The sequence below is a fragment of the Leptidea sinapis genome, chromosome 8 (assembly GCF_905404315.1).
Source record: "Leptidea sinapis chromosome 8, ilLepSina1.1, whole genome shotgun sequence".
NCBI lineage: Eukaryota > Metazoa > Arthropoda > Insecta > Lepidoptera > Pieridae > Leptidea > Leptidea sinapis.
Genome location: NC_066272.1, coordinates 986,790 through 1,013,525, shown reverse-complemented (window position 1 = coordinate 1,013,525; position 26,736 = coordinate 986,790). Strand labels below are relative to the sequence as shown.

The 26,736-nt window shown below is 35.8% G+C and overlaps 1 protein-coding gene across 1 annotated transcript in view; it reads left to right on the top strand.

The window, feature by feature from the left end:
- The window catches only part of LOC126965630 (suppressor of lurcher protein 1), a 353,858-nt gene that overhangs the window by 124,687 nt on the left and 202,435 nt on the right, over window positions 1-26,736 (top strand). Inside the window, exon 5 of the mRNA XM_050809301.1 lies at window positions 26,300-26,526. Within this exon, the coding sequence (XP_050665258.1) occupies window positions 26,300-26,526 (227 nt within the window). The remainder of the gene's footprint in view (window positions 1-26,299; window positions 26,527-26,736) is intronic.

The following is a 26,736-nucleotide window of genomic DNA, read 5'->3' as shown; positions in this document are numbered from 1 at the left end:
AAGTAACACCCTGCCCTGCCCATTACAATGTAGTAGTCTCACGAAACGTTATTCTATCCTTTAAGATAAATTCCATCAAATTAGTCTCTTTTCTCAAAGTTAATCATTCTATTGCTGGCTAAATGTTCTCTTTTGCATATCTCCGTTAAATCTTGTCAGTATATCTTCTCCACATGACTCAATCATTAGTTAATCCCGAGAAAATTTATATTTCTACTCTGTATATTGTACTCAATCTAAAACCTTTTCTATAATTTTACTTCAAACAGAATCAATATTACAACTTATATATATAATATAACATAATACATTATATAACATTACTGATTATATTAGATCGACGGGATACATCTTGAATATCAATGATGTCAAGCGTATACGGCTAGATCAAACAATAGTCAATATGTAAAGTACACGGACTCCATAACACAGTACCTGATTGTCTAAGACACTGTAATAGGAAACATGATTGGCAGTTGCTGTGTATATAACTATTGAACTAATTTACTGATATATTCATTTTCATTGAACTCATTCATTCCTGTTCATCTATTTATTGGGCAGAAAACGCTTTTCAGACATATAAAGGCAAAGTACATTGATAATATAAGTTATCGGTTCTAAATAATTTTCAAAATCAGATTAGAATTTTCTCTATTACAAACAAGTATCAAACATTTTATTTTCATAATATGAGTTGAAGCTCAAAACCTTCCTTGATACGTCTATTATTTTATCAACAAAATATTAACCCTAGCAACAAAGCATCACATTCAATCGCTGAGTAAACTTATTGAGAAGTCAAGTACAAAGCGATGGATGTCTAACTTATCTAAAATTTCGTAAAGCGAGCATCGATTTGAATTTCAGAGCAAGTTTGAAACTTGTTCGTATGCATAACTATTAATCTAAGCCCAAGAGCGGATATCCGCTGACATACCATTATATTATGTTCTTTGGACTTAGCCACAATATAGTTACATCTCTAATTACAGTCCAGTAAAGTCAAGTCAACGCCAATTCTGTTCTTGAATTCATGTACTCGCGAGAATTCTTGAGTGAATTCAGCACTTTTGTGTTATATGACGTGATAAGACGAATGAGACTTATGTCATGATTAGTGATACGCCTGCCCATTACAGTACATTGGCGACCAATTCTTCTAAATTCAAAATTAAAACAGCATCGTATTTTCCCTCGTTTGAGACATAACATACAACACGCTCACATTATCTCCGGACCTCACTGGAACGTAAGGCCCGTTTCCCTCTCGCTTCCTCCCGCTCGTCATGTTGCGTCAGGACGGTTTGCAATTTCATGTTTTTTTAAGTTTTCATTGTCACGTTTTGACTTTTGTTGTTAAAAGTTCTAGAGTTTCTGTTGTTCTGTCTCGCTATAATAGTTCTATAAGAAAAAAATACTCTTTCAACTTAACCTTACTTCCACTAACTACGGAGCCCTTCTCATCAAAAAGCAGTTCTAAATGTTGCCTTATTAGCGTAACTAACATGTCAATTATACACAATATAGCCTGTTATTGTCTTAAGATATATGAATTTCGGGGAAACGCTAAAACAAAAGAGTCGCAAGTATCGCGACATTTATGGTTCATATCTCATGTGTTCCACTCGAGTTTGAAATCTAATACAGCGCTGGCTTTGTATGCAGTATTCACAATACAGGACGATAGCTTGCACTGGATACATATTAATGTATTCCCGCCAAAATTGCTCCAATTTCCGCGGCACGCTCAAATGAAAAAACGTAACGTATCGTTAGAATGAATCGATACTACGTATTGGTTTCCATTAATTTGTGAAAATTTGTTTACATTTTAAGAGTTGGATTTATTAACTCTGCTTTTTATATCGATGTATTCTATAGCGTTTAAATACACATACCAGTTGTTTTATTCATACGGAAGATAGATTAGGAATCTACAGTTTTCCATGGATTGGAATTTATAAGATGGCATTGAATGCTTAACAAAAAAAAACATAACGGGTTGCGCTCCGGGAGTGCCTGCAGAAGTGAAAACTTAACCATTAACGTTGTTCATTTTTTAATAGTTTAAAATGGTTAGGGAATAATTTCGCACGAATTGCTTATTTATCAATATGAAAGTACTATTCAAACATTTAAGTGGACAAATGACAATTTATATTACATAATTCAATTTACAAATTATATTGTTGTTATTATATTATTATGTATATTTTATAATTGTCACAAAAGACTCAAGTCCCCCCCAACTTACGAATTCTCGATCAGGCTGCGTGTCCTGACGCGAGTTTTACATTTTATACAAATCCCAAGAAAAGTGTTCATAGCCGCTGAAAAAGTTTTGTGTTTGTAATTCTCTCTACAGACTTGCAAATTGAATGAATTCAGGATGAAAAAACAAGAAATACACTTGATGAAATCGAGTTTCAAATACGCAAATAACTAAATACTAAGCCCAAAAAACGTACATGTCGGACGCTACCCATTTACTTATATTTGTGAAACATTACCTACATTTGTAAAACATTACCTACATTTGTAAAACAATACCGACATTTGTGAAACATTACCTACATTTGTGAAACATTACCTACATTTGTGAAACATTACCTACATTTGTGAAACATTACCGACATTTGTGAAACATTACCTACATTTGTGAAACATTACCTACATTTGTGAAACATTACCGACATTTGTGAAACATTACCTACATTTGTGAAACATTACCTACATTTGTAAAACATTACCGACATTTGTGACACATTACCTACATTTGTGAAACATTACCTATATTTGTGAAACATTACCTACATTTGTGAAACATTACCTACATTTGTGAAACATTACCTACATTTGTGAAACATTACCCACATTTGTGAAACATTACCTACATTTGTGAAACATTACCAACATTTGTGAAACATTACCTACATTTTTAAAACCTAATGGAATGTACTCAAATAGGTAACAATATATCCATACCCAGACAGCAAAAATATACCGACGAATCAAAATCAAATTGAGTTTATTTAAACCCTGGAAATTAGACAGATTTATAATGAGGCTATAATTTACGATCCACATTTCACAGCTTTTAACCGCAGCTCGATGATCAGATACTTGGAACTGTAAACTAGTTAAATTAACTTTAAATAAGTACACTGAAACATACAATCAGATTATATAATATTAAGAATAAAATATTTAAATTTGAGGTAGAGTCCAGTTTAGTTAAGTTAAAAAAAATTACGGGTTGCACTCCTGGAGTGCCGGCAGAAGTGAAAACTTGAACATTAACTCATAAATTAATTTTGCTTTATTTATCAGTTTAAGAGTACTAAAGTATGGGAAAACTTAGGAATTAAAATAAGTGGACAAAACCTTAACAATCTATGATTTGCTGATGACATAGTTATTTTCTCAAAAACACCTGAAGACTTACAGACAATGTAAGAAGATCTTAAAGAAGAATGGAAAATGTAGGACTCATAATGAACATGGAAAAATACCAAAGTAATGAAAAACGAGGAAGAAATACCTTAAAACTTAAATAAATCTATACTAATATTATAAAGCTGCAGTGTTTGTTTGTTTGTTTGAACGCGCTAATCTCTGGTACTACTGGTCCGATTTGAATGATTCTTTCAGTGTTGGGTAGTCCATTTATCGAGGAAGGCTATAGGCTATGTTTTTTATTTTCAAAATTAGGGATCCGTAATAAAATTGCTATTTTGTAACACAAGGTGTAAAATCGAAAACCTATTTTTGCGTGCGCTGCAAAAACTATTGACAATAGAACAAAATGATGTACTGGCTATAATATAGGCAATATTTTATTACTTATAAAACTATCGCGTGAATTATACTTTATATGGCAAAACAAGGTTTGCCCGGTCAGCTAGTAAATAAATAAAAGTACTAGCATTTATGTGGTAAATAACAATATTCATTTATGTTCGTTTGCTTACAAAAATGACTATTACTTAAAAAATTTAACACTTCAGAACTTTCAACACTTCTTTACTTTTATTTTTTACTTTAACAAGTTTATCTCTCAGAAAATCCATAATTTCAACGACTTTCTTACGTATATCTGATCATGCCACGTATCCTGATACGAGTTTAGCATTTTATACCCATCCCAAGAAAAGTGCTCAACGCCACTAAAGAAATTTACACTTCAAAAACTAACACGCTCTCATAGCAATCTCGAACAAAAAAGTAGAAAATTGCTATCAAATAATTATGGAGATTTTGTTCTACAGCGATTTCTTGAATAAACATCGTAATGCATTTTTGTGGTAAGCATGACCTCAATTAATATTTAATATAGCTCCATGTCAAAAAGGAATTTCACCGGTCAACTGCAACTGCACTGCAAGTTACAAGAATCTACTTTTTTTTTAATTTCATCACAACATGGCTGCCCTCAATGTAGGCTACTAATCAAGGGCTGGACAGCACATACATTTTTCGCGACCCCCTATGATATGGGTATTAAGGTATATTTTTGCACGGATAAAAAAGGTAAAAGCGGGAATTATAATTAAATTAATTCACGATACTGGCTTTGATTTATTTCATAATTGAATAAAAGTTAGGTTTGGAAACGTTTTATATAGTTTATGTCATATGTTCATATTACGTTTCAATCCGCATTTTGAATGGAGTACTGCTATTAATGTTGATTCTTTTTTTGGGCGAAAAGACAACAGGTCTTTACATAGTATGGAACCAATAGAGTCATTTAGATCTACTTTTTGAAATCATTACTGTTTACAACCAATATATAAATATGCCAATAAAACACACCAAAGGTATAATACTAATACCAAAAATCAAACAACTTAATGATTAGTAAACTCAATATTTTATTAATCGACAATTGCTAGATTTTATAATAAGCTTCGTCGAAACATATAACAAACTCTTAACAAGTTCAAAGCCTATTTGGAACGAAAATTTATAGAGAAATCCTATTAGAATGAAAAGAACTCTTTAAATGATAATAAAGCTTGGAGATAAATTGCTCTATAGGAATTTAGCTATCAATTACGTTAACGACAAAATTATATTAATAATTTATATAAAAATTTAAAGAAACTGGTCATCTTTTACATTTTATTGTTAATAATTGAGTTCTTGTGGAATGCTTCTTATATTCTTACTTAAATGTATTTTTTTTTTGGTGATGTCATAGGCCGGGTCAGTCCTGATGTCATGCTGGTGAACGGGCACTACTTGTGGTGGGTGGTTGATCTTCTCATCAAAAAGTTTCTTGCCAGCAGTAAAAGCCCTATTAAAGCTCAACCTTTTTCACTGTGGAGGTCGACGGTAAAATGTAACAATTTTTGATATTCCTAAGTGTGATTTTTTCACCTTAATGAATAAAGTATTATTGATTTGATTTGATTTATAGTCGAAATACTAGTACAACACTCGATAGATACTTGACTAACGCTCTATAAATAAAGTATTTAAAAAAAGTTTTCTATTGTGATTCGCAATAAAGACAATTTCAATTTACTTTTATTACGAAAATAACAAAGAAACGGAGCGTGGAAAGACGAAATTGACTACGCGGTTGAGCAAGAATAACTTTGCTTATTTATGTGCTTTTATGTGCTCCATTCTTACTTCACTAATGGCTGTAACAAGATTGTCATGTCAACTAATATTTTCCTTTCCTTCCAGTATATTAAGTTTATATTGTTAAGTGGTTCTTAATATTATTTATATTACTTTCAAAGACATTGTTGGTAGTGAACCACTGCGATCATTATATAAGTTAAAATATTCTGTAATAAGCTCATAGAACTCATAAAAAACACTCCTTTAAATGTTTCAATTAAACTAAATTATTATTGTAAGTTTATTATTATTCTATATCTGCTCCCATAACACCATTATTTTTGTAGCGTATGTGGATTGATGCATCTACTACACTCCATAACTCTTCTAGGTTTTATTTACATAATATGCTGTTTTTAAAATAATTTCTAAAATGATCAAGTTGTAAATATTGATTTAAATGAGTGGCAATGGGTTTTGGTTCGAGCAGCTATTGACTTTCAAGCCAGAGATTAAAACAATACTCCTTGTAAGAGTGAATGAGTGCCCACATTTTCTTCGAAGCCAATTTAAAATTTTCTTTTAGACCCAGTTAAAAGGCCTTTTTTCGAATAAAATAGGGCACATTTTTCAATTGAGTTTTCAATTGAATTTTCAATTGATAAAAATTTCAATTGAGCGTTTGCCCTAACTTTCAATGAGTTCTTTAATTATTATTTTGAATTAAGCAACATGTTTTGTACCACCCAACAAAAGACTTACCAAATCAAATTAATTGTATAGTAGGCATAAGAAGTTTATGTTTGTTCCATGAGTTAACATAATGATTATGATAGTTTCTAGAATATTCGCTTATATGTCAGTGTATATAAATTATTAAGAATATAAATAGAGAGGTAACTGTCAATATTTTTTTTTTTTTTATGGAATAGGAGGAGAAACGAGCGTACGGGTCACCTGGTGTTAAGTGATCACCGCCGCCCACACTCTCCTGCAACACCAGAGGAATCACAAGAGCGTTGCCGGCCTTTAAGGAAGGTGTACGCGCTTTTCTTGAAGGTACCCATGTCGTATCGTCCCGGAAACACCGCACACGGAAGCTCATTCCACAGCTTCGTGGTACGAGGAAGAAAGCTCCTTGAAAACCGCACTGTGGAGGACCGCCACACATCCAGATGGTGGGGATGAAATCCTAACTTGTGGCGTGTCGTGCGAAGGTGGAATTCGGCGGCAGGAATCAGGTTGAACAGCTCTTCGGAACACTCCCCGTGATAGATGCGGTAGAAAACACATATGTTTCTCTGCGTTAGTTAGTTCTCTCGAACCTGAGTTATAAATAGCGCGAACAGCCCTCAACTGCAGTACAAAGATGGTATTTTATTGACACATATTGACACACACTTTTTACACAAATTATCTTGCCCCAAGTTAAGCATATATAGCCTGTGTTATGGGTTACAAGACAATGATATATTTAATACAATATACTTACTTAAACATACATATATTCATATAAACATTCATATAAATATACATAAATACATTTAAATATCCATGAATCGGAAACAAACATCCATATTCATCATATAAATGCTTGCACCTACCGGGATTCGAACCCGGTCCTTTTTTTTTATGGAATAGGAGGACAAACGAGCGTACGGGTCACCTGGTGTTAAGTGATCAACGCCGCCCACACTCTCCTGCAACACCAGAGGAATCACAAGAGCGTTGCCGGCCTTTAAGGAAGGTGTACGCGCTTTTTTTGAAGGTACCCATGTCGTATCGTCCCGGAAACACCGCACAAGGAAGCTCATTCCACAGCTTTGTAGGGAGAAAGCTTCTTGAAAACCGCACTGTGGAAGACCGCCACACATCCAGATGGTGGGGATGATATACTAGGCGCGGCTTTAAGAGAAGTGTTTTCGAAGAGCGGTGATAAGACAAATGGGGTTTTTTTAGTGGTAAACGCGCAAACTTGAGTCTTCTGGGGGTTAAATTGGACAAGGTTCAATTTACCCGATTCCGCGACCTTCTCGAGAGAGGACTTGATAGAAGACACAAGTTTCTCCCGGCACTGGTCGACGATTTCCCGAGAGAGACCTGCATGGCCCGTGTATATTCACGGGCTTCGGGTTCCAGCAATATCCGTCGACAACGACCTGTATGCTACGCCCAGTGAGGAAGCTGGAGGTCCACTTGCACAAGCTCTCGGGAAGCCCAAATGATGGAAGTTTTGAGAGGAGTGCCTTGTGCCATACACGATCAAAGGCCTTTGCTATATCCAGGCTAACTGCCAGGCCTTCCCCCTTGCTTTCAATAGCCGCCGCCCATCTATGTGTTAGGTATACCAGAAGATCATCTGCCGACCGTCCATGGCGAAAGCCGTACTGTCGGTCTTTTATCAAATGGTGACCCTCTAGGTATACTAAAAGCTGGCGGCTAATTATGCTCTCCATGATTTTGGAGAGCAGGGAGGTGATAGCAATAGGCCTGTAGTTCCGGATCCGAACTGTCTCTTTTTTTTTGGATCGGATGGACAAGGGCTGACTTCCATGAGTCAGGGACTACGCCTTTGGAATAAGAGTGCCGAAATAAACGCGTTAGCACCGGCGTCAACTCAGGGGCACACGTTCTAAGCACGATTGGAGAAATGCCATCCGGCCCGCTCGACTTCCTGACGTCCAACGAAAACAGAGCTCGCCTAACAGTTTTCTGTCTGAACTATACTTCAGGCATAGAGCTCTGACACCGCGGGATGGTCGGCGGTGTTTTTCCGTTGTCGTCAAGAGTTGAGTTGGAGGCGAAAAGAGCGCACAGGAGCTCGGCTTTCTCTTTTGCCGTATGGGCCAGGGTGTCATTCCTCATGTGCAACGGCGGCATCGACGGCTGGTTGAAGTTACCAAGAGCAGCTTTCGACAACGACCAGAACTTGCGTGTTCCGGTCGGGTAACTGGAAAGCTGCTCGCTGATTTTGACGACGTGCTTAGACTTCGCACGGGCGATTTGCCGCTTAAAAAATCTGGAGGCACGGTTATATTTCCTCTTAAGAACTTTGCAGTTCGGATCCTTTGTGCCCAGCGCCGCAACCCAAGTTCGATACGCCTGTTTTTTGCAGTCAGATGCTGCTTTAACTGACGCATCGAACCAGGGCTGTGATCTGCCACATGCCATCCATGCCCTGCAGTATCGCATCGGCTACTGCAATGGCGCAGGCACTAGGATAATCCGAAGGGAAACAAACCTTGCCCCAAGGGTAGGATGCAAAAAACGAACACATCCTATCTCAATCTGCTGACTTGTAGTGCCAAACGCGGCGGGTCGCTGGTGGTCTGCGACGTTGGCGTCGGATAGGCACTACACTCCTGACCAGGCAATGGTCGGACGTTCCGAGAGGGGCGTCGACAAAGACCTGGACCTCTAGCTTAGTAGGTAGGATCGCTAACCACTCGGTTACACCACAGGTTGTCCAAGGTATTAATATGAAAATATCTACGACTGTTAATTATCTAATCTTCTTAACCACATATGTCGTAGAACTTTAAGCTAATTACCATTAATATCGCTCATTCTCGAGTTAGAGAAAATCCTGACAGACAGTCGAACAAAATTTGAACATGAATTTGAATCAAACAATATAAAAAGCTGTTAGTAGTAGGACAGAACGAGAAACTTTTTAGCTTCAAAAATTTATAGAAAATATTTTTTGGGTTTTAAAAATATTTCGTCATGTATTTTTATTATAAATATTTTTTATCAACTTTTTTTTACTATAAATATATATTTCATCCATAATAATAAAACAAGCTTGGTGTACTCAGTAAGGCGAGACAGTACTTCACTAAAAGCCACCGCCTGCAACTTTATAAGGCGCAAATTCGGCCTTACATGGAGTACTGTTCTCACCTCTGGTCGGGTGCTCCCCAGTACCAGCTTCTTCCATTTGACCGCATACAACGAAGAGCGCTCAAATCATCGACGATCAAGTCATCTCCGATCGGCTTGATTCTCTAGCATTGTGTAAATATGTGGGTTCTCTCTGCATCTTCTACCGCATTTATCACGGGGAGTGCTCAGAGGAGCTGTTCGGGTTGATTCCAGCGGCCGAATTCCACCACCGGACATTACGTGCAAAGTACCATCCGCATTACGTAGACGTCTGGCATTCCACAACCGCGCGTTTTGTTCGAAATTTCTTGCCTCGTACAGCCACTTTGTGGAATCAACTACCGGCAGCGGTCTTCCCGAACAGATACGACTTAGGGACCTTCAAGAAAAAAGCATACTCCCTACTTTAATACCTTAAAGGCCGGCAACGCATTTCTCGACACAACTGTTGTTGCGGATGTCCATGGGCGGTTGCCTCACCTCTCCCCATCCCGTAAGCCTCTTGCCCGTTTGCCCCCTCTCATATAAAAAAATAAATAATATAATCTATCATTATAATACTATAAATATATTCAAAAACTGGTTCTATAGGCTTATGGTAAATAAAATATTATTAAAAAATTACAACGGGGCCCCCATATTGAAGAATTGGCGAACAGACTTAGTTCTGCAGCATACGCGCTTAAAAATATTAGACAATTAACTGACATAGATACGGCGCGACTTGTATACTTTAGTTACTTCCATAGTATTATGTCCTATGTTATATTGCTGTGGGGCAGCGCTGCCGATATTAATACAATATATATGTGCTGCAGAACAGGGCTATTCGCGCTATTTATAACCTAGGTCCTAAGGAATCATTGAGAGCAAAATTCAAAGAAATTAACATCTTGACTGATGCTTCTCAATATATTCTTGATAATGTAATGTATGTTCATAGGCACATAAGTGAATTTTTGCCAGAAACTGTCATAACCATAATGTTAACACCAGGAACAGACATAAGCTTATAATGCCTACTACTCGACTAAGTCGATTGAACAAGTCTTTTGTGGGGCGATGTATATGCTTGTACAACAGGATCCCAGAGAATGTTCAAAACAAAAGTATTACGTTATTCAAAAGAATTGTTAAAAAACGTTTGTGTGGTAAAGGTTACTATAACATAAGACGTACTTTCTTAATGATACCACAGATTGGGAATGGAGCGACCGCCCTCAGGCTATTAAATAATAAGTTTAATTGTACAATGTTACTCTGTTACTTTGTAAATGTTACTTTTATTGTAAAACATATTTTTCATGAATAAAAAAGGCCCGCTGAGTTTGTTGCGCCCATTCTTCTCAGGCCTGAGGCATTCATTTTGGAAATGGGTGGTAGTTTTTTTTACTTTCAATAAGTGATTTCACATCCTATTTGAATTTGAATTTGAATTATGTAATGCTAGTTTAGTAGCATGCAGCTCTTAATTCTGTAAACCAAAATGATGTAGTTTTGTAACGAATACGAGTTGAAGCGAGATTTTAGTTAGATAAACAGGTGTCTGGGATAGTGTTAATGAACATCTAGATATGAGTGCAATACGTACATTAAACATTTAATATACTCTTAGAGACCACGGGTGAATACAACTTTCAGAATCAACATGGAATCGCAATTACAATTGTTTTTTGACAAAATAAAGACAGAAATGAACAACCAAACTAAAGAAATTTTATCACAAATAGACGAAAAATTAAAACCTCTAGTACTCGAAATTGAAGAACTAAAAAGAGATAACAGCAATCTAAAAAACAAATTGGAAATGTACGCGCGCAAAGAAAGGAAGAAAAACTTAATAATTTTCGGCATAAAAGAAATGGAACAATCACAGAAACAATTATTAGAATGGACAGTCGAAAAATTTAAAAATGAAATGCTAATAAATGTTTCCAACAGGGATATTGACAACATTTTTCGAATTGGAAAAGGGGAAAAAGGTAAGCCCAGACCAATATTAATATCTTTTACAAATTATTGGTTGAGAAATGATCTACTAAAAAAATCAAAGAAAATTGAAAGATGCTTACATCACAGAAGATTTCCCCAAGGAAGTACTAGCAATAAGAAAACAACTACAGGAAAAAATGATGGAAGAATGAAAGAATGGAAACTTCGCGGTAATAAGTTATGAAAAACTAATAATCAAGGAAGGTAAACACAGAAACCAGAAGAACCGCAAAAGAAAAGAATTGACATCACCAGAGATAGCACAAAATCCGCGAAAGCAATACGCTTCATATAACAAAAAAACTACAACGAATACAAGTCTCGTCAACGCTTTCGATTTAATACGCTGCAGATCAGATTCATTTCCATTCTCATCAAAACAACAAAACACAGGAGAGCACAGTAGTTAGCAAAAAGCAATCGGCCACCAAAACAACCCGCACACAAAAGAACAAGTAAGTAACCATAACATTAGAAAAACATTTCCCAACACGAGTGGTCTTCGTGGGAAAATAGACCAATACCCTCCATCTAAAACGTACATACAAAATTATAAGACTAACCCAAGAAACAATCTACTAAGGATATGTACATACAATGTAAGATCCATATCATCTTATGAAAGGTACCTAGAGTTATCACACGCTCTTGAAAACATCAATTTCGACGTAATGGGACTCTCTGCAGAAGGAACAACTGCAACTTCGAAGAGTACACTGACCATATATTATGTTACATAGGAGAGACTAAAGGCTTATACGGAGTCGGATTCCTTATAAATAAAACTCATAAAAACAATATAGTAAACTATAAAGGAATCTCGGAAAGAGTAGCCCTCCTACAGTTAAAATTCGCAAAGCTATATCTTTCTATCATACAAGTATATGCCCCAAATGAGAAAGCAACGGAAAATGAAATAGAAATGTTCTATGATAACATCAGAATGGCTCTCGACCTATCGCACGGTACTGTAATCATTATAGAAGATTTTAACGCAAAGATAGGAATGCCGAAAGAACATGAATACCCTATTATGGGCAGATACGGTTATGGTAAACGAAATGAAAGAGGTGAGCAACTTATCTCATTTGCAAATGAATTCAAAATGTCAATAATGAACACATACTTCAAAAAAAAAGAGAGTAGAAAATGGACGTGGATATCTCCAAACCAATTAACAAAAAATGAAATTGACTTTATATTATGTAGCAAACCAAAACTAATTACAAATATAGAAGTTATTACAAATATTAACTTTGCTTCAGACCATAGACCCCTACGCGCTACATTAAACATTGGAACTCAAAAGAAGAAAAGAACAAACTTTAAAACAACTTTAAAACACCCGACCACACTACAAGAAATAGAACTATATATCACACAACTAAAGAAATGTTTATCAGAATTCGAGCAAGGAAAACAAAACACAAATAATGTACAAACATATTACGATACATTGGAAAAAGCTATTACTAAGGGGTTAAATTTAAAACTAAATACAAAAAAAGTCAAAAAATATCTTAAATGACACAACAAAAAGCCTATTGAAAAAAAGATCAGAACTTATAAAAACAAAACTTAAAGATAGAAAAACTAGAAATGAACTTAGTAAAATATTCAAAGAACAAAAAAAATCAATTAAACAAGACTACGAAATATATAGAAAAAGAATAATAGAAACCAATCTTACTAAATATAGAAGTACAAAACGGGCAAAGAAAGAATTAATATCACATAAAAAATGGATACAAAAACTGAGCAAAAAAATTCAATAGAAACGAATTCAAGAATGGACATACTAGAACAGGCTACTGACTACTACAGGAAGCTCTATAAATGTACGGATGGACACACAGAAAATGAAATTTTCGAGTACTCAAATATTACCGACACTGATGTTATGGAAATCAAAGACACGGAAGTTATAAAACACATAAAACAAATGAAATTGAATAAAAGTCCTGGTCCGCATGGAATCACGACCGAAGCTATAAGAATAGGAATACCCGCCATAACAACTCATCTCACTCGACTTTTCAACTTAATATTAACCACAGAAACCATACCCTTGCAGTGGACTATTTCAGAAATAGTACTGTTATACAAAAAAGGAGACCCTCATAATATAACAAACTATAGACCCATTAGTCTTATGTCTAGTATTTATAAACTGTTTGCATCAATAATACTAAGCCAGATCACAGAACGCATAGATGCCACACAACCCAAAGAACAGGCTGGCTTCTGATCCGGTTTCACAACAATGGATCATATACATTCGGCCGAACAAATAATTGAGAAGTACAAAGAATATAATAAAACCCTCTACATAGCCTTTGTGGACTACAGCAAAGCTTTCGATAGCATTAGCCACACAGCCATATTGAATACTCTAAATAATCTAAAGGTCAACTCAAAATACATAAAGATAATAATAAATATATATATGAACAGTGTTTGCAAAGTTAAATTAGAAACTAAAGGAAAAGACATCAGGATTGAAAGAGGAGTCAGACAAGGAGACCCACTCTCTCCTAAATTATTCATAGCCGTACTAGAAGAAGTTTTTAACAACAAAAACTGGGTGAATAGAGGTATAATGATCAACAAAGATTTCTTAAGTCATCTTCGATTTGCCGACGATATAGTCATCTTTAATGAGAACCCAAAGCAACTGGAATCTATGGTTAATCAGTTACATGAAGCAAGTGCCATAGTAGGCTTGGAAATGAATTTTGAGAAAACAAAAATTATGACAAATGGTCTATCAGTACCAATAAGCGCCGGATCACAAACACTTGACTTTGTGAATGAATATATATACCTAGGAAAGCTGATATCCTTCAATAAAATAGGTCATGAAGAGGAAATAAACCGACGAATAAATCTAGCCTGGAAAAAATATTGGAGCCAGAAGGAAATTTTAAAAGGAAACTACAACTTAGAATTCAAAAAAACGGTAATGGAAACCTGTGTTCATCCAACTTTGTTATATGGCTGCCAAACATGGCTACGTTACGAAGTACGTTACGTTACGTTTCGTTTACGAAGAAAATACAACACTTAATTAGGACATGTCAGCGCGGAATGGAAAGAAGCATGCTTAAATTAAGAAATATTACTAAGATACATAGCCAGAAGATAAGGAAGAAAACTGATGCCTTAAATCAAGCATTAAAATTAAAGTGGCAATGGGCCGGACAAATTTCCAGACTAACAGACGCTAGATGGACCATTCAGACCACAACATGGAAGGGACCTATAGGAAAGAGAAATGTGGGCAGACCACATAAAAGGTGGACCGATGAGATTAGAGAGATTGGCGGAACTAACTGGCTCGAAAAAGGAAAAAATAGAAAGGAATGGAAAGGAATGGAGGAGGCTTTTACCCAACTTGGATCCATTTGAAAATAATCAAGAAAACTAACATAGCGCATGCATAACTTACTAACATAAAAGTTAATAATAAAATAATCATGTTTGTCGACTAACCGTACTAACATACTAACACTAAAATGTAGAAATCAAATGGAAAATCATTTATAAAGGCTTTATTATTATTATTATACTCTTAGATAAACAAGGATTAAGATACCTCCACATTTTAAGTGTTTTGTAAAAAAAAATTATGTCATATATTTCTCTTTAAATAAATGATAACATTTGATGGTATCCTATAACTAATAACAACTAAAATTAAACTGTAACTTAACGTATATGACCAGTAACTATGAGACAACTCTATGACTCAGAACTTAACTTGTTAGCGTAGAAGTTTTAAGGAGCTCAATGAAGCGTCAGAATTACATTCATTGTTCAAAGTTTACGAGAGTAGATATGGGCTGATAAGTTGAGGAAACTTCAACTTAATGTGAGGCTATTACACTATGTATTCTTGTGTGATCATCTAGATAGAATTGGGGGGGACCCAGTGCTCTGTGAACGGCTGGATCACTTGGCGTTGCGTAGAGACGTCGCTTCATTGTGTGTCTTCTACCGCATTTATCACGGGGAGTGTTCCGAAGAACTGTTTAACCAGATTCCTGCCGCCAAATTCCACCTTCGCACGACACGCCACAAGTAAGGATATCATCCCCACCATCTGGATGTGTGGCGGTCCTCCACAGTGCGGTTTTCAAGGAGCTTTCTGCCACGTACTACAAAGCTGTGGAATGAGCTTCCTTGTGCGGTGTATCCGGGACGATACGACATGGGTCCCTTCAAAAAAAGCGCATACACCTTCCTTAAAGGCCGGCAACGCTCCTGTGATTCCTCTGGTGTTGCAAGAGATTGTGGGCGGCGGTGATCACTTAACAACAGGTGACCCGTACGCTCGTTTGTCCTCCTATTCCATAAAAAAAAGTAACCAATAGCATCTAGTACTATATTTTAGCAACACAAATTATGATGTCTTAACATGTTTGATAAATATCAATTAATAAGTATATTATATTAATATTGACACAAACAACAAACTAGACATAGCCTGTACTATGGGCACAAGACAACGATATATTTAATGCAATATACTTACTTAAACATACATAAATACAAAATATAAACATCCATGACTCGAATTTAATTGAAACACAGTGTAAATAGCTTAAAATACAATAACATACAGTTAAACATTAGGAATCGTATCTGTATATGTTAGCAGCTTAAAATTAAATTACATAAATATTTAAAATCAGTCAGTCATGTAAATAATTCTGGGGAATAAGATATTATATTCATTTTATTTGTAGTTAACATTGAAAATATACGTCACTGGCAATGTAATTAATTTAGGTATTCTATAAAATGCATGTAATATAAAATATTATTTAAATTATACCTTACCTGAGTAGTCTATTTTTTTTTTAAATTGTCCATTTGATTGAGTTATTACAACTAACTTTATAGTACATTTTAAAACTCGGGAAATAATAAGCATATTTCGATTAATTGGTTAGATTATTACTTAACAATCTCCGTGGCACAGCTGCTCATATTTATATAGTTATCACACAGTATTTTTGTTAAGTATACAGTTATAAGTATTAAATACACTGAATCAACTCCGCGAATAGATTGAGCAACGCTGAGGTACGGTTTGAGGGAGAGCAACGTGCTTCACCTACCCTAACTCAATCACACCAAGATGGATTGTAAATTGGATTAACACATAGGTTATATTATATTGATGTTAAGTCAACGCGCAAGAAGTCGCGAATTACAGCTATTATATTATAACATAGCGAAAATCACGTATTTACCATCGATTGCTTTGGTATCAAATGTTTCAACATTTTTTGATTCCCTGCGGATCATCCTTCCTGTAAAACCCTTTTATGTCAACATCAAAGCACAGGCATTATGTGTAAGTATCAATGACGTATCGATATAAATGGATGAAAGAAATACGTTTGATCGGGAAAATCGACGACGTGTTCAACCAATTTTATTTGTATGCCAGGGGAATCGAGACACCTTTAACAATAATTATTTAAAATATGTCTCATATACGAGAGAGTAAATCAGAATGTAGTTTTACAAAAAAAAATTACATCATTGACTTTGAGTAAATCTGCACGATGTATATACTCGTATACCACATAAAGGCTGTAGTATAATTTATAACTTATTAGCCAAGCCTTTGCTGGTATACTTAATAGAGATTTGGGGATCTGCATATAAAACTTATTTTAAATAACTTCAAATATCTCAAAACAAACTGTTAAAAGTTTTGTTCCAACTCGATTATCACTTCCCGACTAGAGAACTATATAAGAAAACTGATCAACTATCAATGTGTCAGTTATACAAATACAAAGTATGCATAATAGTGAGGAAAATAATCTAAAATTCCGTACATACAAAAATCACTTTTAAGACAAAATAACATAAACATTGTACCCGAAACAAACATAAACTACAATTAACTAAAGCTGGGACAAATTATAGTACGAAAACTATGCAGTTTGAGGGAGCCCTAATATATTAAGAAAAAGAATATTTGAGGAAAAATCTTACCCAAAATTTAAAGCTAAATTAAAAAAGCACTGTCAATTACTATAGATGCATTGTTACATTAGAACAAAGCGTGTTTTAAACATTTATTATTGTTTAAAGTCGCCGTAACTATAAAGTTTATGTTTTCTTTTATATTTATTTAGAATCATTGTTCTCATGTATGAGAACTTTTGTTCTTTATGAGAAAATAAACTCTTTAAACCTCTTTAAGCAAATAGTATGCGTGATTATAAAGGATATTAGAGGATCAAATAGGATTGTACTTAAAAGGTACCAAGCCAAGAGTATCAGGTATAAGAATCATTGAAAGCAAAACTTAAACAAATTAACATTTTAACTGTTGCTTCTCAATATATTCTTGATAATGCAATGTATGTATATAGACACATAATTGAATTAATAGAAACTATCATAACCATAATGTTAACACCAGGAACAGACATAAACTTATAATGCCTACTACTCGGCTAAGTCGAGTTAGTAAATCTTTTGTAGGGCGATGTATATGTTTTACCAACAAGATACCACAAAATGTTTAAAACAAATGTTTAACGATATTCAAAAGAATTGTTAAAAAACATTTGTGGTAAAGGTTACTATGACATAAATGACTTTCTTAATGATACAACAGATTCGGAATGGAGTCACTGCCCTCAGGTTATTAAATAATAAGTTAATTTATTGTAATTTAAGAGGTATACTCGTATTAAAAGGTTAAAAATAGTGGAAGAGCTTAGGATGCATGACATAACTGTGACATATGAAGCTATGGATGTGATATAGGTTCGTTCTATAATTGGTTTGTCAAGGATACCCTTAAGCTCCACACAAAATCCATATTTAAATATCACTGACGTTGAATCAGGAAAAATACGAAAAATTATTTTATTTTCATTTAAAAGGTATCACAACCTTCGCGTCCCTTCATTTCAGTTGAGTTGGGTATAGATTAACCTCAAAAATATTTGAATTTACAAGAAATAAGATTTTTTCTTAATATTGTGTCAATTTTAGGTGTTTAAAATAGAATACACTCCTAATAATGCTGTGAATGGCAAAACAGTTATTTTTTATTATTTTCTTCTTTAACGGGTCTTCTTTACATTATTATTTTTGACTAGTGTCATAAATTATGTCATTATATCTTCAAGTCCTTGTTATTATGTCTATCACAACTTTTTCTAGACGATATTTACTCTCAAAATTGAAACCTAAAATATTTGTTGTTTCCAGCTAGCTCAACTGAAAAATTGTCAGTTATTAAATAATAAAGTCAAAAAATTGTGTGTAACGTTACAAGCAATTCTCATCCCCCATCCTAGACGGACCATAATTAATTTTGAAAGTTTCTATATTTGTATCTGCAATAATTTATATAATCTTAATAATATATCTAGATTTGGTTAAATGAAATATTAAAAAAAAAGATAATAAAGTTTTATATTTATGAAAGAAAGTAATTTCATCAGTCATTATTCTTCCGCTTATATAAAACTTTTTAGGTTAGACTCCCAAAATCAATATGAAATTGAAACGACTCTGCAAATTACCTTTCTCATCTCATTGAAGATTTAATCACCGACGATCGTGAGAAAATTACGAGGGCAAAAATATTATTTTCGTAAATTAAAAACTGGTGATATTTCATCGAGATTATAACAATAAAGTATCGTAAGATGACAGTAATGCTTGTTCAATTTTAAAATATAGACCGCTTTAAGTGTATAAAATTGGTGACCAAAAGAGCGCCGGTGGTAGTCTTAAATAAAAATGTGATAAAGTTTCATGCATTAAAGCTTCTACATTGAAATACAATTATTTATCCGATATAAATGAATTAAAAATCATAAAATCTATCCAGGAAAGTACGTACATCTGTACGACAAGGATGCATCTTATCGCCATTACTCTTTAACATCTACACAGAGTATATTATGCGCATTGTCTTGGAAGATTGGAACAAAGGAATATCTGTTGGGGGACGCGTGATAAATAACCTCAGATACGCTGATGATACTACCCTTCTCGCACAGACTAGAGAAGATATGGAAAATTTTCTAAACCGTCTAGAAAGTACCAGTCTCCAATTCGGACTTATTATTAACCGAGACAAGACGAAGATGATGATAGTAGACCGGGCCGAACAAATTGGAACCAACGTACCCTATGTAGCCAACTGTGAAGTGGTTCAGACCTATATTTATCTTGGTTCTACTATATCAAGTACTGGAGGATGTGGCGACGAGATCAGACGACGGTGCGCCATCACCAGGTCTGCAGTGGAACAACTGGGAAAGATTTGGAGGGACAGGAGGATTACCAAGAAGACTAAAGTCAGATTGATGAAATGCCTTGTGTTTCCAATCTTTCTCTATGGAGCCGAAACTTGGTCTCTGAGACTGCAGGACCGCTGTAAAATCGATGCATTAGAGATGTGGTGCTGGAGACGCCTCCTAAAGATCCCGTGGACGGCATTTCGCACCAATGTATCCATCCTCAAAGAGCTTCGTATTAAAGACAGACTATCGTCAATTGTGCAACTAAGAATACTGAAGTTCTTTGGTCACGTCTCTAGAAATGAGAACTCGATGGAGAGACTGGTAGTTCAGGGCCAGGTGGAAGGCAAGAGAGCACGCGGTCGATCGCCAACCCGCTGGATAGACGCCATCACAAAGGCTACTGAGTCCACCATAGTCCAGTGTACTCGCAACGCCTCTAACCGTCAGAAATGGAAGCACATCGCCAGGAGATCTACCCTCAGAAAGGATGTTGACCCACCGAACACTCCACCATGTACCTCGTCAGCGCAACCACGACCACTCTGACAAGAGTGTCCGACTAAGAAGAAGAAGATCCAGGAAAACGGAGGAAAGTAAAATTCATTTGGCCTTTGATTGAAATTTTTCTGTTAACTTCGCTTACATATTTTATAATATTATGTTATGTTACTATTTGAACAAATCTTTTTTGGATGAAGTATGTTGAGATATTTTTGATTAAATTAATTCTTAACCTATCCTTTACCTTTAGGTATAGGTAAAGGTTAAAGGTTCCTATAGCATAAATGACGTTGTAAACGATACCAATTTATTGGGAATGGAGATGTTTGCGCTTGACTATCTAAGTGATATCTTTTCGAATGGTTGGTCTACCAGAATCTATCCTGACGTTCAGTTGTAATTTCAATATCCTGTTTAGAATCAATATACCTATTTGAATTTAAATCTGAATAATCAATTTATTTTATATAAATTCAATTGATTATTAGTATGCTGCGTGGGCCATGCTGAGAGTTTCAGGACTTGCCATTTGTAACTGTATGTACTCGGTTCAGTTAATTCAGATGTGGACATCTTTGTGACGATTTTCGTGATGGTCGCCGGGCGACTGATATTATCGCATCTAATAATGATTTTATATCACAAACACCATAAGCGACCGTAATATGTTCATTGTATTGGTATTGTAATAAGTATATATTACATGGACACCTTACGGTTCGGAAGCTTTGCACTTAATGGATACCGCATGATTTTCCGGATATCTAGAAACAACTGCTTGCAAAGTGGGGCCGTAAAATGATTTTTTCTCCTGTGAAAAAACCTGGGCACATTGCTTGAACCTTAAAGAAAAAGTCACTCAATATAATGGGTCTTTCTTTTTGAAATTTTGTCTATGAAATTTAAGAATAGTCTATTCTTTGATAATAAAAGGTTTACTTCTGTTTTGGGCAAATCAGGATATTACAATAACGTCGAAAATAATGATCAGTTACTGTAAATTGGTATTTAAATACAATCATATTTTCCTAGAGTTTTTTGAAAAATATCCCCGCATTACAAACGTCCTTCATCACGACAGCATCTCCTCACATACAACGAACCTCACACGTTGTATTTTTTTTATTTCCCGAAAATTAAAGATAAGCTAAGAGGTATAACACGATTATAAGTCCTGTAGAGGTGGTGAATGCGTTCGATGAGGCTATTAAAACGTTGTCCAGGAATAAGTTCTTTGAACAATAGTTCCAGATATTGCAAAAGAATAGTAATAGAGAAGATATATACATTGTAATAGTTATTTATGCAACTGTTGTGTAATAAGGGTTATTAAAACACGAATGTGATAATAGTATTACATGAGTGTTTTAATATCTAATTATAAACAGTTGCATACAAGACTTTATCTACACCTCACTCTAAAAGATTTTGAAACAGTTATCTTACTGCTTACCTAGTAGTAACCTAATATCATCTATTACTGATTATATACAAACTAAGTATTAATGAAACAATTATTTATTTTAATAGTAATTTACATTTTGTATAGTTCAATAATTAAAATTCACTCGAATATAATGTTCTTTTGCAGCGTTTAAAATGAATCACTCATTTTTTGTAAACCAAACAATAAAAATATCGAAGAAAAATGGCGGGGATTCGAATAACCTACTTTTTTTTACGGCGCGCGACGTTCTGGTTGTGCGGAACGCGCGTAAACTAAAATGTTCTTTTTTTGAAATTCATACAGATACTATAGATATCGAGCAATAAGAATTTGGCTGTCTGTTTAAACTCTTTGCGCATGAATTATTCTCTAGCATTGCGTAGAGATGTGGGTTCTCTCTGCATCTTCTACCGCATTTTTCACGGGGAGTGCTCAGAGGAGCTGTTCGGGTTGATCCAGCGGCCGAATTTCACCACCGGACATTACGTGCAAAGTACCATCCGCATCACGTAGACGTCTGGCATTCCACAACCGCGCGTTTTGTTCGAAATTTCTTGCCTCGCACAGCCACTTTGTGGAATCAACTACCGGCAGCGGTCTTCCCGAACAGATACGACTTAGGGACCTTCGAGAAAAAAGCATACTCCCACCTTAAAGGCCGGCAACGCATTTTTTGACACACCTGTTGTTGCGGATGTCCATGGGCGGTTGCCTCACCTCTCCCCATCCCGTGACCTCTTGGCCGTTTACCCCCTCTCATATAAAAAAAAACAAATGAAGGGTCAAAAAAAACATAGGAGTGTTGTTATGAAATTCAGTACAACATTACAATACTCGTTTTGATGATGTAATGGTCATTGGGTGTTTTAATGTTGGCAATAAGCTCACTGTTTCAGAATCTTTAATAGAGGATTTAAAGCATGGGTGTAGATAAAATAATAAATATATTATGAGCATATTAAGTCATATTAATGAGAATCGAGAACCTGACAGTACGATCTAAGTATGAGATCGTTGCTTTAAAGTATATATCTTATTATGATTGTCTGCAAAATGAATAATAAACTATTGTCCACTAATATTACGGCCGCGAAGTCAAGATGGATTTTGGATTTAGTTTGTAAAACCCTTAAATAAAAAGGTAAATATTAATGATGCAATCCGAACTACCACCTACAATCAAGTGAGATCAATCTCATCCGGTGATAATCTAAACACAAAATATCAAATAAATAAAAAAAAAATTATCTTAGTATACAATTACATTATCATTTTTGCAGCCTCGTATAGTTGCAATTCATTCAGTTGGATATTAGAGTAGAGTACGAAATTACAGTTTAAATTATATTAAAATAACTGCGCATAAACTCTTCCGGCTCAGTAAGTTTTTGACCAAGAGATGACCAACAAATTAGCATGCATTAGCTACACCTTATCTACTCACATATTTGTCAAGAAAGTATTGTTATAATATTCGAATGTTGTTACATACTGTTTATCCGCTATTTCGACGACCGACCCGAATCGAAAAATTACGTAATTTTTGGCTTAACTGACATGTGACTCGAATCAGGTCTCTATGATACCTACTCATTTCGCGGTAAGCTATTCCAATATCATTAAAAAATCTAGGTTGAGTCTCTTGCTGTTAGATAACCGTTTAAAACAGGCCAGGTATACTTGTTTACTGTGCGTGACAAGCATCGTTTTATACTCGCTATTTGTATGACACTTTGTGTTAGTGTGCATTGCTCAAAATAGAGGTTAGTTCTTAACTCAATTTCTTTCGTAGTTTTCAGCTGTTATAATCTATCTAGACGTATTAATGATCTAAGGATGACATTGATCAGAGACAATATTGTGACGTAAATATTATTAGCGCCGTAATCTGCAATCTCGCCTCTGCACGTGTTTGTTGTTATAGACTGTGACGTTATAAGAAGTGCACGACGTGAAAGACGTCCAAAGTATCCGAGTTGATTGGTCCAAGTATAATTTTATTACTATACTAAAATATAAAAATACACGCATATTCACTATTTTTGTGAGATGATGCGCAAATACAAGTACTAGAAAAACATGCTCTTGATTTATTTCCACGATACATTTACAACAAAGCTTTAAAAATGTTATCCTAGCTCCTACACTACTTCCATTTCACTTCCGTATATCTCCGCATACCATCTTAATACGCTTAATGAGCGTTTATTGCGCCAAATTATCCAGATGAATTATTTAAATTCCACCATAATTCCTGGCATTTAAGTATCACTTTAATTACTCTAGCATCAGTAATTAAAATAGTTAAGCTATTCAAATTTATTCCCAGAGTTTTTTTTTATGAGATTTGATGAAAGCTTAGAAACAAAAGGTATTTATTGGTGTGAAGGTATTTTATTTAAATTTAAATTATTACATTGTTGGTTTTGAAGTTTCGAGTGCTTTATATCCTTCACGGTTATGGACGACTATATATATTGACAGAAGTTACATCTAGTGAGCGGAATACTATCAAATTCCCCTTCTTTTAAAATTAAGTTGAGGTTTATTAAGTTGAGGTTTATTATATTATGAGGGTTGTGAAAATATACGCATTAGATGCTGCGACGTCAGCTTGTAATTTATAAAAAAGCTCATATTGGGGCCGCATTCCTCTCTCAACTCTTAAAAGATGTCGTTTTATTGCATCCTTTAAATTTAAAATTAATTCCTTAATTCCCATAGCCTATATCTTCATACTTGGCGTAGATATCTTGATCGACGGGAAACTTGCTTCTGTCAGTCTTGGTGCACTCAGTAAAGCGATTGGTAGAGACACGTTGTGTTGAACTTTGTGTAATACTGTTTTAATTACAACTCTCTTGCTAGGAGAATCTATACCTGGATGTCCACAACCAGTTTCTAATAGTTGATGCCCGGGCTGCGCCGCGTACTCCTGATACGGCGAAACTATGTTGACTCGGAGCAAATGTAACAAGAAGCTCAAACATTCCCCTTTCCGTATTTGCCTTGGACTTTTCAATATCAGGGGGCTTCGTTCAGTCACCGGACGCCGTCCATTTACATCTTGCGACGGCTAAACCGGCTTTGCTCTATTTGACGGAGACACTTATACTTATTGGCTGACACTTTGAAAGGGAGAAGTCTTCAGGAATAAATCTCCTGAAGGTGACTGATCTTGACGAAGTACCGTCTTTCGTGGCAAGGAACTTGAACAAGTTACCGCCCATCACCTTCGACCATGTCGACGTCATCAGGTTGCTGAAGGACATCACAAACCTCAAGGCAGGCCTGGCAGATGTATTGTTGAAATTAGAGGCACCTCAGAACACCATCAGGGACCTGTAAGCTGAAGTTGCGACTTTGCGCAACAATACTGTTGTAAGTAGGTCAATAGAGGCCAGTAACATCAACACACTACGTGGTGCTTGCATTGCTTCGCCAGCGATTTTGAATCAACGAAATTCGACTCGACACCCGCCACTGTGCCCGCACGAGTAAGCGGTAATGTACTTGCCACCCATCCCTCACCTGCTCCCCTCTCAGAGGTGTTGCCTGCTGTCGTTACGTCAACACCTCAAATGTCAGCAGCATAGTCACGTCAACGTGACTATGCTGCTGACATCCACCAGCAACCCAAAAAGCGGACAGTGCTGAGGACAGAAAGTGGAAGCAGGCACGCCCGCAACGAACTCGCTTGTAGAACTGTGACGAAGGGTCTGACCGACAAGGATGGGTTCATTAAGGTTGAGCGGAAGAAGAGGAGGCCTCCTATTCATAGCCAATGTGGCACAGCACCGATAGGACAGAGCCAGCTACTGCGTCCCGTAATCCCAGCGACGTATATCTACGTCTCTTGCTTTCACCACACCACCAAGGCCTCTGACATAGTTCAGTACTTGGTGGAGAAGACAAGGTACCGGTTGGGGGTCGAAAAGTTGGTGACGCGTCACGCAGTAGACTTCAACTCTTTTGTTGTTCGCGTTCCGATAGAACATATATCGACCTTCCTGGACGCGCAGCTGTGGCCAAAGGGGGTGGTGTTCCGCAAGAATCGCGGACGTCGCCGACCGCCGGAAGCTACCGAACCTGCGCCTAATATCGCCGCGAAAATGTGACGAAGATATAAGTTATATTTCATATGTATGTTAGACTATAAGGTTTATTTTTTATTTTATGGGCCTTGTAGCGTGAAATAAAGGAATTATTATTATTTTTTAGTTAATCAGGGTAAAAACTTGAGCACTCCTTAATGCCAGGGTCTTGTGTATACGTTTACGTCGAGAGGGTGTCTGTTATTGTCACTTGAGTAATTTTTTCTGAGGTAATTCGTTGAAGGAGAGAAGGTTTCCATTCTATGGGTCTTTCTTCGTAGACTACGACGACCTTCCGCGAATCTATACATGCGTATTTAGTTTAATCCTTTTTGCATTCGGCCCATAGAGACAGATAATGATTTCTTCCGATGATCAAGATGTCAATCCTTAGTCTGTTTCTGATGACGTGATACTGTAGGTTATGGAACTATTTATTTCGATATAACATGACTACTCTGATTAATGATCTTAAGAGATGGATGTAAACAAATTAATTATTTCAACAGGTGTACCAGAGGCGACTACATAAAAGTGTACTGGGAGGTCCAGGGTCCTGGTCCTCCGGGAGCTATCAACGAGCGATCTGCCTGGGCTAAGGAGTTGTGTGGAAGTAGAGCAGACATTCCTCCAAGTCTTTACTCACCAGGACCAGCTATGGTGTTAGAGTTTCACGCGGGAGTAAAGCAGAACAATGCAACAGGCTTCCTTGGAACTTACAGCTTTATTGACAAACGTGAGTACTTTTCTTAATATTGACATATATTATATTGTGGGTTTTGATGGCGATAGAAATGACAAAATGGATAATAATTTTGACAGAGACGTGAGAATAAAGTGATCCCTTCATGTTTTTCTAGAATTTATTTACGACCATCAATTCGAAAAAAGGTAGATAAGTTAAAGTTGAATCATATTTAGTAGCAAAATCAAGCATACCATCAGA